At 38.7% G+C, this 17555-nt stretch overlaps 9 protein-coding genes across 9 annotated transcripts; 5 read left to right on the plus strand and 4 right to left on the minus strand. All coding sequences in view use genetic code 12, as the record gives it.

Moving 5' to 3' along the window:
• The first annotated feature begins 228 nt into the window (after positions 1-228).
• Positions 229-1175, plus strand: RJT20DRAFT_11021 (ribosylnicotinamide kinase). Its single transcript, XM_064915763.1, has one exon. It carries the CDS (start codon positions 370-372, stop codon positions 1108-1110), a length of 741 nt encoding a protein of 246 aa, XP_064777047.1. The 5' UTR covers positions 229-369; the 3' UTR covers positions 1111-1175.
• RJT20DRAFT_124127 (ribosome biosynthesis protein) lies at positions 1128-4414 on the minus strand. Its single transcript, XM_064916142.1, has one exon. The coding sequence runs from the start codon at positions 4386-4388 to the stop codon at positions 1242-1244; it is 3147 nt and encodes a 1048-aa protein (XP_064777048.1). The 5' UTR covers positions 4389-4414; the 3' UTR covers positions 1128-1241.
• Positions 4415-4727: 313 nt separating this feature from the next.
• On the plus strand, positions 4728-6617 carry RJT20DRAFT_124128 (uncharacterized protein). The gene has a single exon (XM_064916143.1). It carries the CDS (start codon positions 4906-4908, stop codon positions 6595-6597), a length of 1692 nt encoding a protein of 563 aa, XP_064777049.1. The 5' UTR covers positions 4728-4905; the 3' UTR covers positions 6598-6617.
• A 128-nt stretch (positions 6618-6745) lies between these two features.
• On the plus strand, positions 6746-7220 carry SNP3 (Sm-like protein). The gene is made up of 2 exons (XM_064916144.1): positions 6746-7093; positions 7169-7220. The coding sequence occupies exons 1-2, from the start codon at positions 6829-6831 to the stop codon at positions 7192-7194; spliced, it is 291 nt and encodes a 96-aa protein (XP_064777050.1). The 5' UTR covers positions 6746-6828; the 3' UTR covers positions 7195-7220.
• Positions 7221-7868, minus strand: RJT20DRAFT_124131 (uncharacterized protein). The gene has a single exon (XM_064916145.1). The coding sequence runs from the start codon at positions 7845-7847 to the stop codon at positions 7323-7325; it is 525 nt and encodes a 174-aa protein (XP_064777051.1). The 5' UTR covers positions 7848-7868; the 3' UTR covers positions 7221-7322.
• An 893-nt stretch (positions 7869-8761) lies between these two features.
• Positions 8762-10534, minus strand: RJT20DRAFT_132158 (glycolipid translocation protein; the record flags this gene model as incomplete). The annotated part of the gene is made up of 1 exon (XM_064918112.1): positions 8762-10534. One exon carries the CDS (start codon positions 10532-10534, stop codon positions 8762-8764), a length of 1773 nt encoding a protein of 590 aa, XP_064777052.1.
• Positions 10535-11723: 1189 nt separating this feature from the next.
• HAP31 (Hap31p) lies at positions 11724-12758 on the plus strand (the record flags this gene model as incomplete). Its single annotated transcript, XM_064920236.1, has 1 exon — positions 11724-12758. One exon carries the CDS (start codon positions 11724-11726, stop codon positions 12756-12758), a length of 1035 nt encoding a protein of 344 aa, XP_064777053.1.
• A 347-nt stretch (positions 12759-13105) lies between these two features.
• On the minus strand, positions 13106-14956 carry RJT20DRAFT_11047 (uncharacterized protein). Its single transcript, XM_064915765.1, has 2 exons — positions 14571-14956; positions 13106-14432 (listed from the first exon to the last, which is right to left on the minus strand). Exons 1-2 carry the CDS (start codon positions 14601-14603, stop codon positions 13248-13250), a joined length of 1218 nt encoding a protein of 405 aa, XP_064777054.1. The 5' UTR covers positions 14604-14956; the 3' UTR covers positions 13106-13247.
• A 441-nt stretch (positions 14957-15397) lies between these two features.
• Positions 15398-17524, plus strand: RJT20DRAFT_4592 (tRNA (cytosine-5-)-methyltransferase; the record flags this gene model as incomplete). The annotated part of the gene is made up of 1 exon (XM_064920237.1): positions 15398-17524. The coding sequence occupies one exon, from the start codon at positions 15398-15400 to the stop codon at positions 17522-17524; it is 2127 nt and encodes a 708-aa protein (XP_064777055.1).
• Between the last annotated feature and the right edge of the window lie 31 nt (positions 17525-17555).

A 17555-nucleotide genomic window follows, 5' to 3' on the forward strand; every position in this document is an offset into this window, starting at 1 on the left:
CCTCTTGCCCCTGGAAACTCCTGTTATAAGCCATGTTCTCACAGCCTTTATTGTTGTTGCTCCAACTTGCTTCGATCCATACGGATAATAGGGTCTTACAAGTGCATTCTCCAACAGCTGTGCTAATAAGAAAGGCTCGGTTTTGTAAGTAAGCAAAATCAGTAATTTTGTCGCTATTTGTTATGTCCGCTATTCTGGCGTCCAAAGTCGCACTGAAGCAACATGCCTACATTTGCCAGTGTGCAAGATAAGGGGCCATATTCTGATTAATTATCACTCTTTCTTTTGGTGGTTTCATATAATAATATTTCGAGTTCCTCTGTCGTCTGGCGAGAAATATCCGTGTGTTGAAAGCTCGTGTAGGTTAAGATGGCAGAGAAACAGAATTACGAGAAAATAGTAATTGTCGCCTTTGGCGGTCCATCATCATCGGGCAAAACAACGTCGGCCAAGGCCGTTAATGCATTAATCAAGAATTCCCGCTTGGTGCATCTAGACGATTTCTACTATCCTGATCATGATATACCGATTGACCCCACTACAAACCTCCCCAACTGGGACTGTCCTGAAGCAATCAATTTCCCTCGTTTTACCCAGTACATTAAGGACATTAGGGACGGCAAGAACTTGGACGAGGTTATCGACACAATGGAACCGGATACAGATTTGAAGTTGTCCGAAACAGATGAGGAACTTCTCCTCAAAGAAATCGCACATAATATACCGAATTTAGATAAGAGTTTACTTGTACTAGTAGATGGGTTTATGTTGTTTCATGACCCTGAAATAATCCAGTTGTTCGATGTGCGATTATTTTTTCATGCATCGTATAAAACATTGAAGCAAAGGAGAGAGGCTAGGAAAGGTTACAACACGGTGGAGGGATTTTGGGTAGACCCTCCAAATTATTTTGAAGATATGGTGTGGCCAGCGTACGAAATCAGTCATAAGTATCTCTTTGAAAATAATGATGTGAACGGGCGGTTAAAACAATCCTACAGGAACGACTTGCGAATCCGTGAGATACGAAATGAAACAGGGTACCACTTGTATACATTAGTTAAATGGTCATTAGAAGCGATCTACTCCCAATTTCAGGAATGCAGATGATCCAGCAAAATGACTTTTTCTATTGTTATTTTATTAGCTGACTTTTAGATAATCTACTTAATACACATGCCTTTGTTAAGATGTATGAATTACTCTATTGTACATTTTTGGTAGCCCCTGCATAATTTGGTCTACTTCTTAGATTTCTTATGCTTCTTCGATGATTTGGCTACTTCCTTCATCTCTTTCTCGTAAATCTCAGTGGCAGTTTCGGTGGCTTTTCTCTTGGAGTTCTTGTTTTTCACACTTACAACTCCCTTTCCCTTGACGGCCTTGTTCAAGTCTCCGGCAGCTTCCCACTCAGCATCATCTGCGATGGTATACTTGTCCAAGTTGATAGCATTGATTAACTCTCTTTGCTTCATTTTCAACTCCTGTAACGCTTCGTCACCAGCAACATTCAAATCCTCTTCCATTTGTCTCTCAATTTCTTCGTAATCAACATGTTCAGCTTGACCATCCATTTCTTTGACAGCTTCATCTTCCAATACGGGCATGGTCTCTTCAATAGCCTTGCTAAGAACACCTCTAAAGTAGACAGAAAATTTACGAACAATCTTGGCAAACATGGCCATAGACTGGTTTGATGGTAAGTTTAGTTCCTGCGAAATTTGGTCCATATCCTTGTATTGCAAACCAATTGCTAATAAGATAGCAGACTGGACTGAGGATAAGTTGACATCTCCTCCGGTCTTTTTGGAGAAGTAAAGGTGGGCGATTAAAGGCAACATATCAACAATGACATGGTAGTCCAATAAATTGTTCGCATATGAGTCCAATCTCTTCAAATCGAAAGGAGAGAGCACATCGTCTAATTGTTCTCTGGTTAATTTTTTAATGTTAGATTTCGAAGTCTCTCCAGACTCGGCAGCTTCTATAATGTTTAAGGCTTGAACAGCTGGGAACTTTTTGAATTCGTACGACAACAACTGCAAAAATCTCTTGTGGAAGTCTTTGGAAAATTCTCCCAACCAAGTGTTGTCACGACCTGGTAAAACATTTAACATGACAGAAGTGTGCTCACCGGTAAGGTCGTTTGGTGTTTGTCTCAAGTAGACTGGCACAAATCCCGATTTCTTCCAGAATTTGTGTAATTGTGGTGTTAATCCGTACGAAACACCTAAATAATGCAAGTAGTATGGAACCTTCTCGGACAACTTTAATAGCAAAGGTGGCAAACTCTTAGCATCCCTCAATTTAATATCATCCTTTAATGATGCATTTGCCAACTCTTCGTCCGTAACTCTTGTGATTGTATGGTCGTTTAACTCTGATAACTCACTGATATCGGTAAATTTACCTTGGTAGTAGTCTTGCAACAATTCTATAGCCCTTGATCCATATCCCATTCCTGAGTATTCAGGGTTGGTTGCGATTCTAACAATTCTAGCACCAGATAAAGACGCAAATTCTTCATCTTGAAATTGTTGAGAAATTAACCATGGGATTAAATCACCACCAGCTCTTTGACCCCTGGACAATGATTTACGGACACTTTCCTTTGAAATTTCACCTTCCAAGGCCAATTGGACGACACATAAAGGATCTGGAATCCTGTTATCACCTTCTTCAATAGGAGGCAATAATACGAACAACTGGTGTGCTGGCGCATCACTCATCAATTGTAAATCGTTCGGAGAGTTCTTGTAGTGCGAAGCTACGTATAAAGCCATCATCTTTTGCAAGAAAGTTTCCGAAACTGGATGATAAGAGAACAAAGTGTCTCTATTAACGTAAAATAAATTACACTGGGAAGGATGAGGGGTTCCCTTGGTTGCAAATTTGGTATTCTTGGATAAGGAAACGTCCAAACACAATAACTTATTCAACCATTTCTCAATTGGGTCACCTGGAGCGTATCTTATGGGTTCATCCAAAACAACTTCACGAAGCGTTCTGCTCACTACTTCTGGCTCATTATTGGACTTACTGTCTCTTGAAATGACAGTAGTTTGACTGTTCTCTCTATTATTGTTCGATTGTGTACGTAATTGCTGGATCAATTTCAAGGATAAGGATCTACCAGTACCTTCATAACCATTAATAGTAGAAGCCATGAAAATCAAGTATGGTCCCATTAACTTTTTGACAACAGGCAAAGGAATTGCAGCTGCCTCGTCAATAATCACCAATTCAGCTTGGCCCAAGACTTGGTGATCATTAGGTGAGATATACTGAATAGTTTGACGGTGATCTCTCTTTACATCGACTCTCACTATGGCTTTGTTAAATGATGGATTTGTAGACTGGATGATATCATAATCCATATGTTCACTGTATCCTAAAGCATCAAAGCCTCTAAAAACAAATTCAAATAATGTCTTCAAGTTTTCTGGAGATGGAGATGTGACAAAAATGTTTGAATATCCATGGGAAATTGCTGCAGCAATCGCTATACCCAATGCGGCAGACTTACCACGACCTCTACCAGCAGTCAAAGTGACTGTACTTCTCAAAGTCTTCTCAGAAATAACATCAATGAAGGTTAAAATTGCCTGTGCTTGGTTGACGGTCTTGGATAAAGACACCAATGAGCCAGCTGGCTGAACTTCGGCCAAACTTTCCTTTAATTCCTTCAATTCCTGAGCTTTTGGAGTCAACTCATCATCGTCTTTTGGAGGCAAAGGCTTCACATGTTTTCCTCCAGAAATTGGTAAAACATTCAACTCGTCATCTACTACCAAGCAGTTTTCACAAGATCCTAATGACAATAAGAATCTCTCGTTAAATCTTGCCACGACATCATCGTGAGCTTCAGTTCTGTATCTGGAGTGGATATCCATAGTCATGGTGTATAACTGTTTTAAAGACGTCATGGACTTCAACAAAATTACTACTAGTCCACCACCCTCTACGGTTTCGATGGTTCTAGCTAACAAGTTAGGAGTAATGGCTTCAAAATCTTGTAAAACACACATTCCATAAGTGTTACCCAAAATTTTTTCAGTCTCTTTGTAATAGACATATCTAATATGCTGATTAGAGATGAAAGCTTCAAATGGATCCTGCTCATTAACTTCTCTGATTCCTCTTTTGATATCCTTCTTGATCTTAGCTTCTCTCTTTTGTCTGTGAGAAGTGAACCCAAGTAATTTCTTCTTGTAAGCCCATAAGACGGACTTGTTCATCTTCAAATCAGCAGACATCATCAAGTAGTGCAAATTTGGGAGTTGGAAACGGGCTCTGTCTCCAACGATGAAGAAAAAACTTCTCTCCCTCTCCTGAACTCCATTACGGATAAGGGAGGGTATACGAGCATCAATAGCTTTCTTACCCATTATTTCTATCAGAATTGGAGATGTTAATGCTAATTCAAGACTTTCCATACATTTTACTGCTAATATATAAAAATTTTTGGCGGTTAAAGCATCTGCTGCTTTGATGAGTCGTGCGCGTATCGTTTTTCACCAGATAAGATGGGTAGGGAATATGTATAGCTTATTCATAATGTCAGAGGCATGGAAAGGTTTAGAGTCTTCAAACCTGTAGTCAACTAGTACCAGATGGGGTATAGTATATATTTGATGATTTTGAAATTCTAAGAGTGATAATGTGGTTTAAATCATCAATACACATAGGTTTACGCTACAGGGCGATTGCAATTATTTTGACTGCGAAATATTTTGGCTCCAAATTTTGGCATGAGCGTTTAATGTGAATGACTTTTATAAATTAGTTATAGTTATTAGTTTGACCTTTCTCCATAAACGTTTGAGGAAATTGGTGGTTTATATATACCAGAAAATCTTGCCAGACAAGGTCTCGCTGGGTGGAAACAAAGGGGTCTGTCAAAAAATGTCCTCAATTGTTGACTGCTCTTCAGACCCAGTACAAGTTCACTCAGACAGCGCATTTGGTTCCAGTTTCACTGCTGATACTAAATCTTCAATAAGAAAGAGGTTTGCTCCAAGATCTGGTGAGCAGTTCAAGATTGGACCACCCTTTGATACAACAACACTACTAAAACCGGTATTTCTTGGTGCAACCAATGAAGCATTGTACCCCATTCTTAGAGTAAGAATCGATAGAGGTTTTGATTTTGTGAACAACGAGTGGATAGGTTACAAACGAAACTATTTCACTTTAGTCTCCACGTTCGAATTTAAAAACAAAGGCTTTGATATTTTCAGGCAAGAGACATTTAACACCATAGCAACAAATAACAAACCAGCAAGAATAAACTTTTTTGCCGTCAATATTACCTCAATCTGTTGTGATGATAACCTTGAGATCAAACTCGTACAACACACGGCAAAGCGGGAACACGGTTCCCAGAATGTGCCTTCAATATGCGCCATTGTTCCTGGGGAAATTCCAAGTCATGAAATAATCAAAGTATCTACGAATATCAGAAATCCAAACAAAATACTTCAGTTCAGCAAATTCTTTTACCTTGATTCAAAAGAATATTCCAAGGCTTCGTCAAATTCAATTCTCAGTACATATCCTCAAGGTCTGATTCTGACAGTTGTCCGATATGATAGGATGCAATTTGCGTCGCCCTTTCACCATAGGAGTCCGACATTGAATAATAAGTATTTCAGAATAAGAATTGAACTTCTTGCTTATTTAAGCGATGGAACTTCCACAATCATTGCATATTCAGAAACTCCACCCATTATAGTTAGAGGAAGAGCTCCATCAAATTATTTAAAAGACGTTGTAATATCCAAAACTACTGGAATGACCAGTTCTTCACCTCCGCAGTCACGGATGCCAGACGAGCAGTCGACGACAACTACAATTAGAATCGCTGCTGGTCATTCACACGTATCTCAGATAAACAATTTGATTAATTTTATTCCCACAGAAGTCCCTCCACGAAAAGAGGAGAGTAGCACTCAGGGCCCTGGATTCCGGCAATGTACATATGAAACCCCGGCGCCGTTGACAAAAGCGATATTTTATGACACACAGAGCACCAAAACGTTAAAATTGAAAGAGGAAGTAGCAGAGATACCTTCACCAATTTATGAGCCTATCAAAAGATCTTCTCGTAAACAAAACAAGAAGAAGCAAAGTCCCCGAATGATAGTAAAATTAAAAATTCGACACAAAGGTATCGCTTCTTCTAAAGTTCAAAACATTGAACCAGAAAACAAGATGACATATTCTGCAGAATCTAGTTCAACTATGCTCGGACTTCGGTCGCAAATTGACGAGATGTATTTCCTAACAGACAGTTTACAATCACAGCCATCACACAACTTTTCATTAGAGACATTTTATTGCCTTCAAAAACTCAAGGAGATAGATAGAGTGGTAACTTCCAAGGTTAGTCCGAGACATCGAAGCGACCGGAATGCAACCTCTGACGCCAGTTTCGCAGCCACATTGGCACATTCTTTTCCAGGTTCATCGACTCTTCATACTAGCAGATCGCACAGCAATGTATTCCAGTCAGCTAATATCAAGTATGATGGACCAACCTTGAACCCGTTATCTTTATATAATCATAGTCATTACAGTAATAAATCCAATTTATAACACCATCAACTGATCTGTAATAGATAACATTTGAGATTATGTAATCAGTGCGTTGTCGCTGACCAACCCTCTTTCAGGTTCGAAACAGAAAATATCAAAATGATAGAAACTTTGCGTTGAAAGAGACTACAATATACATCTTTGTACGCTATTCTTTAACACCTATAGTTGAATTTTTTCGTCTTCAAGACAGCATAGACATATATATATAAGTGGCATATTACATACTAGATGTTGTTTTTCAGTTTTTTCAAGACCCTTGTCGACCAAGAGGTCACTGTCGAGTTGAAGAACGACATAGAAATAAAAGGTACCTTGAAGTCTGTAGACCAGTACTTAAATTTAAAACTCGACAACATCTCATGTGTGAATGAAAGCAAATATCCACACTTACAGTCAGTAAAGAACTTGTTCATAAGAGGTTCTACTGTTCGTTATGTCCACATGAGCCCTAACTCTGTGGATTGCACCTTATTGCAAGACGCTTCCAGAAGAGGTAAGTACTTCATTCGTTTCTACTTCATTCGTTTCCTTTCTAGGTGTGAAATCATTTACTAACGTTTCCTTATAGAGGCCATGGTTCAATCCGCAAAATAATGTATATATAATGTAATATAGGAATTTTCATTGTCCAACAAGTTGATCATGTCACAAGTGTAGACCAACGCAGTAGATTAGCACTCAAGTAGAAAATATGCAATTGTTTTCAGTTCTCTTTACTTTCGTCAAGATGGTGGAGTGCTGAGTCTAAGGAAACATTTAGCTCTAGAGTGTCCGGGTTTGTTACAGTAGGAACACACTTTCTTCGATTTTTGATGTATTTTGTTTGTGGAGGCAGGCCTTGTCGTCTTACTTTCTTGACCTCTATCACCTGTTAAGTAATCGCCTGCACTTTCAATAGAGCTCACAGACTTGCTTGATCCTAAATTCGTATTATAATGAGGTGATCTTCGTATTCTCTTCTTTGGTATGCGTATGTACTCGAAATCCTCCTCATTACTCACAATTGAAGTATTGCAAGAAGGGCATTTCATGGGAAGCGTTAACGACTTGAGCAATGACTCTTCGTCTATATCCCATTCCTCACCATTAGCTGTGGTTCCAATCACCTCTTGTAATTTCAGTAAGTAATTTGATAGAATGTGCATTTTCTCATCATAATCTTGTTTGAGTTCCTCTAACTCCTTATTTTTGTTTGCGATGACTTTTGCAAGATCATCAACAGTCTTCAGCAACTCTATTGTAGACATCTGAAAAACTTAATATTACTGTCTCTCTGTATATTCTATTCTATAGGCTACTTCTCTAATATAATACTGATTTAATTTATTTGCGTTTATGTCACGTGAGCTTATTCGGAGTACAAAATCAGTTGATTCACAATATTAATTAAAGAATGTTGCAAATTAAAATCAAAGGAGCATATTGAACATAAAACTAACTTAGTAAGACTGAATTGAGGTGGAAACATATAACTATGTATCAAGAAGTAAATTTATCATAGTTGTAAATAAAACAAATCAGTTTTCGTATTTTTCCAATTGTGAACCAAAATTTTGCAAAAGATAAAAACATTACCTAAATTAACTTAAACTTTGGACAAAATAATGTAAACACTTTCTAACTCCCCAGAGTTACATATTTAGAGAGATTTGAAATGCTCAATAGCTATAAAGTCATTCAAGGCACTATCATTTGAAGTGGGGAATTAACACAGCAGCGTGGATGTTTGCAGTGAAAACACGTGATATTGACACCTCGAGTACCTCTATTTAAATAATTTCAATTGGCTGTGATGGCCTTTAGCAGAAGCGCACTGACCGTGTACTTCAGGACTCTAATTACATTGAAGTGTCCGGTTCGATCCCTGCGGTACGAATTACAACAGTTTGAGTAATCAGCTTGTTAAATTCAGGCAATGAGTAGCACTATCACTGGAGGGAAGCAATTCAGCACAGTATGTTACCCGTGGTGGAGGCGAAACGGACGGCACTTCCTTGGCTATGGTTGGGATTTTGAAGTATCTAGTGTGACGACCCAAATTTTTTGCATGGCAGACAGCAAGTTTTACTATTGAAACCATTGATTTCACCAGTTTCTAAGTAACAATTTGCAACAATAAAAGGTCATAAATGCTATGTTTATTAATGTTTTTAAAGAGTATCTATTCTGATTTTCTTTTGAGTGCTTTGGATCTGATTTGGATAACTAATTCTTTAAGATTGTTTCTTTCCAAAAAGCACAAAATAAGCAAACACCCAAGGCAATTGAAAAAACTCTTTAACAATTCAAAAATGTTTCTGGTATTTAGGGTTTCACCTTTTAAGATTATTTTGTACAGCACGAATTCTGAAATAAATACAGCAAGTAGTCCGTATTGTACATTTGTGAATATTTTGCTCAAAGAAATTGATATGCTATGCTTGTTGTAGAACTTTTTAATGGATGTGTAACAATAGCCAATTCTCAAGGACATATTCACTATATTCGATAAAATTAACCCCGTTAAGCCCATTTCAGCATATGCAATGAAGAAGTACAGGGATGACAACACGATGATAGTCAGCGCTGTCATGTAAATTGAGAAGTTGCGAATGTCTTCGTTAGTGGCAATGCTACTGAAGAATGCTTCTAATATACCATTGAATGCCAAAAAAGGAATATATATGGTATATTGGGGAAAGACGTCAAAAATGCTGGTTTGACTCCACTTAGAGTTGCCAAGGATTGATTTTAACAAGAAAGAAGAGTTCGTGAATCCTGCCAATACAATTAAAACTGACAAATTGAAGTAAAAGATTGAAAGGAGCTTGATAGTTCTATAAGAATCATTAACACTGGTTTCGCTTGGTGTTGTAGATGAAAGCAATTTTGTAAATAGCAATCTCATGGCCTCTTCTATCGGTTGGAAAAGTAGTCTGGCTACGATAGAACCATAATTTGTAACGACTGAATAGACTCCCTGTTCTTCAACTGTGCACAAATAATTTATCAAGAGCTTATCTCCTTCAGTAAGGAGTTGTTTGAACAACATTTGAACAAATAAGCCTTTCCATATCGTAAATATCTTAGGCTCAAGGTAGTAATAGCTGTTTGTTGAATAATAGACCCTTTGGAACGAGAAAGTAATTTCCAGGTCTTCAATGCAAAAACTGTAGAAATACCAGGCAAATAACGTAAAAGAGTAGGCGAATTGACCAATTGCAAATGAGAGAACACCAGCTCCTTCATAGTGGGAACCATCAAAATTGCTGTAATTAGCTGCAAAGTATACGCTTCCGAAGGTGAGTATACAGCGGTTGAACACAGCCAAACTTTCAGATTGAGATCTTCTTGTAAAGTTCAACTGATACTGGTTTAAGGCATAAATAGGTTCCAATATCAATTCTAAGAACACCGATGACCCAATTAATGCCAACGTGATCTTATGAAACGGTAATTGTACAAGCGACTCTTGAAATGCTGAAGACTGGTATTGCCAATAGAAAATAGCCGTAGTTATAGGAATTCCTATGATGATGGGAATAAAGCCAAAGTTTATCACACTTTGATGTACTCCAGACTTACTGCTGGCATTATACTTGTGAATTTTCAGACTTGAACTCGATTTTTCAGTTCTGTTGTTCGATTCTATTCTTTGGACAGATAACCGCACACCCTCTCTACTGAAGAATAAGACGGTAGATACCAAGAATTCGAGGTAAGCGGAGACTCCAAATACTCGAGGTGTGACATAGCGAATCAACAATTGATTCAAGAGAAAAGTTAAGAGTTTCGTGAGGAACTGAACCGATATGAGAAGCGGCACTCCCCTAGACGATTTCTGGAGTAATGCAGCATTGGCGTCTTCCTGTTCAATATTCACATCACATTCAGCAATTGACTTGGAATTTTTCTGTGGTTTCACAGATTCATTGCTTGCTTGTTCTTTTGCCATTTTCTGGCTCTTTCAGCGGCGTGTCGAGTGAGACTTTCAACTTGAATGGTGTAATAGAATTAAGCTTGAGTCTGAATTATTCCCACCATCTTTATATAAAAGCGAACATACGAACGCAAGTCTGACATATAACAAAAGTTATCTATACACTGTACACTACCTAGACACGATTAGTGTCTGCCCTCAGATTACATGTACTATGTTTGCAAAATATATGGAACATACACAGTACGGTTGGTATACACACTAATCATACATTGCAAATAAGCAAGATGGAGTATAGAGTAGACAGAGTAGACGGAGTACAATCTACATAGAGTATACGTACAACACAGAGTACAGAGTACACAGAGTACACAGAGTACACAGAGTAAACTACACGGAGTACAAATACACGGAGTACGGACTTAGTACTCATAGTATACAGAGTACACTGAAAGTATACAGAGTACACTGAAAGTATACAGAGCACACTGAGAGTATACAGAGTACACTGAAGTATACAAACTACAGAGTACAAACTACACACTCTACACATACCACATACCACATATTCCTCCTACGGACTACACAATATTACACAATATTACACATCCTACACATCCTACTCATACTCAGCAGACTACACACTACACACTACACACTACATTGCAAAATATACAGTATCATATCCCATAGTTTTTCCATAGTTAACATTCTCTCCCTCAAATCCTCAAACTCATTTCTAACCTGCACTAACATGCAAATACTCAACTCCCACAACCCGATTTCCGCTCTCGTTTACACTTTACACACCGACAAATCTCTCCATCATTTTCAGCAGACCTGAACAGGGATTCTTAACTATAGCAGCACAGTGGACTCCAGCCACTAACAGCACTTCCAAAAGTCATCGCACAGGAATCTTAGTACATAGTGTCGGCAGGGCTATCTCATTGCGAAGCACCCCAAAGTCCCCCTTTTCAGCGTTGAAACCACTTCTAGGCGAACCATCGTGGTTTTTCTACATTAGTTGAGCGAATTAATTTTCACGCTAGTAAACCATTACCGACAGCACCAGCGTTAAAAGAAGAATAACATTTTTTCACAGACCCGAAATCAGGACGAATATAGTAATATCAACAGCTACGACGTCGAGACTTACCATTAATTTGGAAAAAAAACCATAAAGCCAGACACTACAACAACCATGGATCCCAATTCCATCAATATTCAAGAGGTCGAGCTAAGAGAGCAGGACCGTTGGCTCCCCATAGCTAATGTGGCCAGACTCATGAAAAATACCCTTCCAACCACTGCAAAAGTATCCAAGGATGCTAAAGAATGCATGCAAGAATGTGTTTCTGAGTTCATTTCGTTCATTACCAGTGAAGCCAGTGACAAATGCTTAAGAGAGAAGAGAAAGACAATCAACGGTGAAGATATCCTATACTCCATGCATGATCTTGGATTCGAGAACTATGCAGAAGTATTAAAAATATACTTAGCTAAATACAGAGAGCAGCAAGCTTTAAGACAAGAGAGAGGAGAAACGAGGGCTTCTAAACGACAAGCAAAACAACAGGCAGCGGCCGCTGCCGCAGCTGTAGATCCAGAAGATGGAACAGGAATAGACATAGACGAGGCTGGAAACAGTTTAGACTACCAAGAAGATCCGTCACATTCAACCTCACCTTCCAGAAGCACTGGTGAAGACATTGGAGAGGGCCACGATTCGTATATTCAAAACGAAGAGGATGAAAATGAAGAACATTACTTGAATGGAGAAAATCAGATATCACATACTGAACCAATACAACAGCAACAAGAGCAACCAGACGTGGATTCGAATTCCGTAACCCATGTAAATAGCGCCATCGGATCAAATAACTCGTCAACGAGCTCTATAGCTACACCGGAGCCATATTTTGACAACTTTAATGATGAGACCAATGAGACTGGACAGGATCAGCAGGTGAAAGTGAAACAAGAGCTTGATCACGATTCAAGTGACATACATCAACCAAGAGCAGAAATAGAAGGGGTTGCCGGTAAGGACGTAGAGGAGTACAGATATGACGATTTTATTAATGAGGAGCCCACAGATGAGTTGCACATAGTAAGCGACAATGCGGGCCATAGCAATATTGAAGAATTGGCCAAGCAGCTTACCCACGACGAACCTGACATTGATACATTGACCGCTGGGATCACGAATGGAACTGCAAATGGAGGATATTTTTAACGAATTTGAGAGTGTGTAAGAAGCGTTATCATATTGATAGAGAAAGAGTACCAAATGGTAACGAATTTACATGCTGGTGGGAGCTGCTCAGATCAAGAACAGGGTATCAAAGTTAAGGTACAATCTTGGCTTTGAAACATAAAAAATTAACTCATGCTAGAGAGTATTGAATTATTTTACTCAGCTGCATGCTTAAAAAAGTTAAGGTATGAACAATCCAAAAACACTATTTATTCTATTGTATAAACTTTATCTGTATTTAATTCTCTCGTGGGGTTGGTCGTCTGTCTGTCTCCAATAACTTCATTTCTTTATTGTGTTAAATACTACGAATTATGGACAAAGATGTAGAACTTTACTTCATGTGGAAACGAAACTCAGCTCAATTTACGATAGACTTTGGATTACAAAACACCATATTCCTATATTAACGCTATATTTCATTCACATTCCAATGTGACCCAAATAAATATATAAAACCAACGAAACCTATAGCTTCTTTCTACAAACCGGACATGAATTAGAGTAACTCAACCACTTCTTCAAACAATCGTAGTGGAAGTGGTGAGAACAGTGTGCAATTCCTCTAATTTCTTCGATGGGCCCGTCTACTTTGACAAGTTCATCGAAGCATATAATGCATTTATCCTGAAGAGCAACTTGATCCTCTGGAATTGTCAACTTCAGCAAAATAATTTGCTTTTTTTTATAGTTAACCAAACGCCTTGTCTTATCAACTAACACTCGCAAACTCAAGTATGATGAGGGCAAAATGTGGAAAGGAAATGTGTAAAGATACAAAAATATACCAGAAAACACACAGAGCATCACAAATTGGACGAAGTTTACGATAAACTCACTAAAATACGTGATTCTCATTTTACTCTCCTTCCATTGTTTGTGCCGTACATCTTCTTCATTGTTGCTTGTGTTAATCCCTATTCTGAAATACTCATAGAAGTCTAAACCGTACTTCAAACCTGTTAATATAATCAACGGCATCATATGCAAAATTTCGAAGCCGAAAATTCCAGTCAAGATATTCTCCTGTAATGTCACTTTGGAGAGCTCTGTCATTTGGACTGAACAATAGTAATTTTGATGGACCTCAAAGAAGAAACGGCCAATGAGCATTGCATCTATAACAGCCAACAATATTAAGCCCACTAATAGACGAAATCCCATGTATTTGACCTCGGCTCGCGTGTTGGAGTGTGTGCTATTAAAAATGGTGTTTGCTCTATCTACAGACAAGTAGTGAAAGCATTTAAGGAGTAACACGGAAAGAAAAAGACCCGCAAACTTGAACAACTCGTTTTGAATGACCCTGAGTTCCTTGGAGGATGACTTTGAATAGAATATAATGAATCCGAAGAAGAACTCCCACATTGTGTAGTTAATTTTATGCTTTAATGAACGGATCTCTGATCCAGAAAGGCGACCAAATATTGCCCATTTTATGAAGTTTAGTAAAAGAAAGATTCCTAGTACCGCTAAGTGCAAGAAATTTTGATTGAATGATGATAATGAAGTGGTGGTGGATGTCAATGTTTGTACGGAGTTATAAAGGCTCAGTAATGAATTACTCGGATTTAATCCAATTGACAGCGAATGGATATAGTTTCCCTTGATTTCTAGTCTTTTATAAACGGAAACGCCTAGAAAAGCGCCAAACTGGTCATGTTAGTACTATATACTTGGAAAAGAACGAAACATTCACGTAATCGTTAAAGCCATTCAATAGTTGTGTGGTGTCATCAGTTCGTGTGACCATAACACCAAATAGCAACTCTACGGAGGAAAAGTACTTACGGCACTGTATCCCAACTTCTTCCTTGAAGTCATGAGTCCCAGGGTATGAAGTGAAGAACGATAGCGTTTGTTCTATTCGCCCGTCTACCAGGAAAAACGAATATATTTAATATTTATAATTGTAGTAAAGAAAGGGATGGCAGTGTTTCTCAAAACAAACATGCTAATGTGCTTATCATAGTTAACAGGTGGAGGAACAGTCACGTGAGAGAAGGTTTTATGGTGATGCATCTGACGATGACGAGATTTTGAGGTAAACATCGAAGAATAAGAGTGTGTGTCAAGAGCTTTGTGTGTCAATAAAGCCAGGCTATGCTAGGCATACATACCACATCAACTTGCTTACAATTGTTTTGTAGTCGCCTGGATGCTGTATCATACTATGGTATTTCGTTGTGAAGAACACTGGGAAGAGAGTACTGATCCAATTGAGCATGGTAGCGCCAATCAAGAACTATGAAAAATCCAACCTGCAAAAAGCACTTAGTATGATTATAGAGAACTACAATAAATAGAGAGCAATACATGATACCCAAATTTTGGCACCCAATTTGTTAAATGACGTAAAATTTGACATTTTCTCCCCCGAAAACACTTCAATATCAACTAGATAACAACAAGAACCCACCAAACTACATTTCCATATTGTTCCTGGTGTCCTCATATGGTCTACACTTCACAATCTGCATATAACCATAAGCTTAACCTGCAAGAATTTTTTTTCTCATCTCCATAACTCGATGGGGTTTAACTATGGAATATTGCAACCGTATGTTAACATTGAGTTCATGACTTTAGGTGGAAAGCTAGTTAATTGCATTTTCAACATGGGTAAGAGAAACTTCAGAAAAGGAAAAGGTGACAAGAAGAGCTTTGGAAAAAGAGCTGCTGTCGACGACAGAGATCTGAATCAGTCTTGGACTGAGCAGGTTAGAGAGAGTGAAAAATGGGAGAAATATTATAAGACTTTGAATATCATTCCTGAAGAAGAATGGGACACTTTCAAGAAGCATTGTCAGGAAAACTTGCCTCTTACGTTCAGAATTACCGGATCGAGAGCTCATGCTAACGAGATCAAACAGAATTTTATTGATAATCATGTCTCTAAGTTGAAAGACGCTGAATTCGATGGTGTTAAGTTGACTCCAAAGAATATTGAGTACTACCCAAACCAATTGGGATGGCAACTTGATATTTCAAAAGCAGTTATTAGAAAGCAGAAAGAATTTGCCAAGACTCAACGTTTCTTGGTTATTGAGACTGAAGTCGGTAACATTTCGAGACAAGAAGCTGTTTCTATGATTCCACCTTTATTGATGGATGTCAAACCACATCATTACGTCTTGGACATGTGTGCTGCTCCAGGCTCCAAGACTGCCCAATTAGTTGAAGCGTTACACCAGGACGATGATAAAGAATTACCAACTGGATTTGTTCTTGCCAACGACTCTGACTACAAGAGATCTCATATGTTGGTCCACCAAGTCAAGCGTTTAAACTCGGCCAATTTCATGGTTGTAAACCACGATGCCACCTTATTCCCACGTATTAAGTTGAATGGTGCTGATGAGTACTTAAAATTTGATAGAATCTTGTGTGACGTTCCTTGTTCCGGAGACGGTACCATGAGAAAGAACGTCAATGTCTGGAAGGATTTCACCGTAGGTAACGCATTGGGATTACATCCATTACAGATCAACATTCTTAACAGAGGTCTTCAATTATTGAAGAAGGGTGGTAGATTAGTGTACTCAACCTGTTCCATGTCACCAGTCGAGAACGAGGCAGTAGTAGCTGCTGCTTTGAGAAAATGGGGTGACCAAATCAGAATTGTTAACTGTGATAATGAGTTACCAGGCTTAGTTAGAAGAAATGGTATTTCCGACTGGAAGGTGTTTGGAAAGGATATGGAACTCCGTGAAAAAGGAGCTGAAGATGTCCCAGAGTCAGTATTTCCTCCAACCGAAGAGGAAGCTGAGAAGTTCAATTTACAGCACTGTATCAGAGTGTATCCTCATTTACAAAATACTGGTGGATTCTTCATCACAGTTATCGAGAAAATTGATCCAACTGCATCTTCATCAAAGAGACAAGCATCTGAAGTCGTGGAAGAAGTTTCTGAAGACAGCGTAGCTAAGAAACAAAAAACTGAGACTACTGAAGTTTCGAGTGAAAGAGTTCCCCAAAGATCCCAGAAGAAGGACAAGTTACCTAGGGATGCCAATGAAGAGCCATTCATCTTTTTGGACGAGAACCACCCAGAATTAGCTAAGTGTTGGCCATTCTATGACTTCAGCAAAAAATTCGCCCGTGACTCAACCTTGGTAAGAAATGCCACTGGTGAGCCACTCAGAACTATCTACTACGTTGCTCCTATCATGAAGGAGATCTTGACTATTCCTGAACAGAAGTTGAAGATCATCCAAGCCGGAATCAAGTTGTTTGTATCCCAGAGAAATGACGCCGGTAACTGCCCATGGAGAGTTCAAAATGAGTCATTACATACCATCAGATCATTCTTGGGTGAAAAGAGACAACTTACTTGTAACTTAAAATTGTTGGAGATTCTCTTTCAAGAAGCTTTCCCTAACATGAGAGTCATCAAGGAATCTGGTGTTGACCCCGAGTTTTCCTCGAGACTTGAGCAGATGGAGGAGGGTTGTGTCTTCTTGACAGTAAACAGAGGTGAAGGCTTGGAGGATTTGTTCTTGCCTTTGTGGAGAGGTAGAGGTAACATCAACTTGATGGTTAACAAGAAAGACACACATGAATTGCTCTACAGAGTATTTGGCATTGAGACAAGCTCGAAGGACCAAGGTAAGGAGGCTGTCTATCAAAAGAACAAAGAAGCTCAGAAGAAGGCTGCCACTGAGTCTGTTGAGCCTGAGGAGTTCACCAAGTCCGAGACTGAGACTGACGTCAAGGATGAAACCCCAGAAGTTAAAGAGGCATAATTTAGGAGTTAAATCTTAATTAGAATCAACT

The sequence above is a fragment of the Scheffersomyces xylosifermentans genome (genome assembly GCF_036884685.1).
Source record: "Scheffersomyces xylosifermentans strain CBS 12540 chromosome Unknown RJT20scaffold_1, whole genome shotgun sequence".
Taxonomy (NCBI): Eukaryota; Fungi; Ascomycota; class Pichiomycetes; order Serinales; family Debaryomycetaceae; genus Scheffersomyces; species Scheffersomyces xylosifermentans.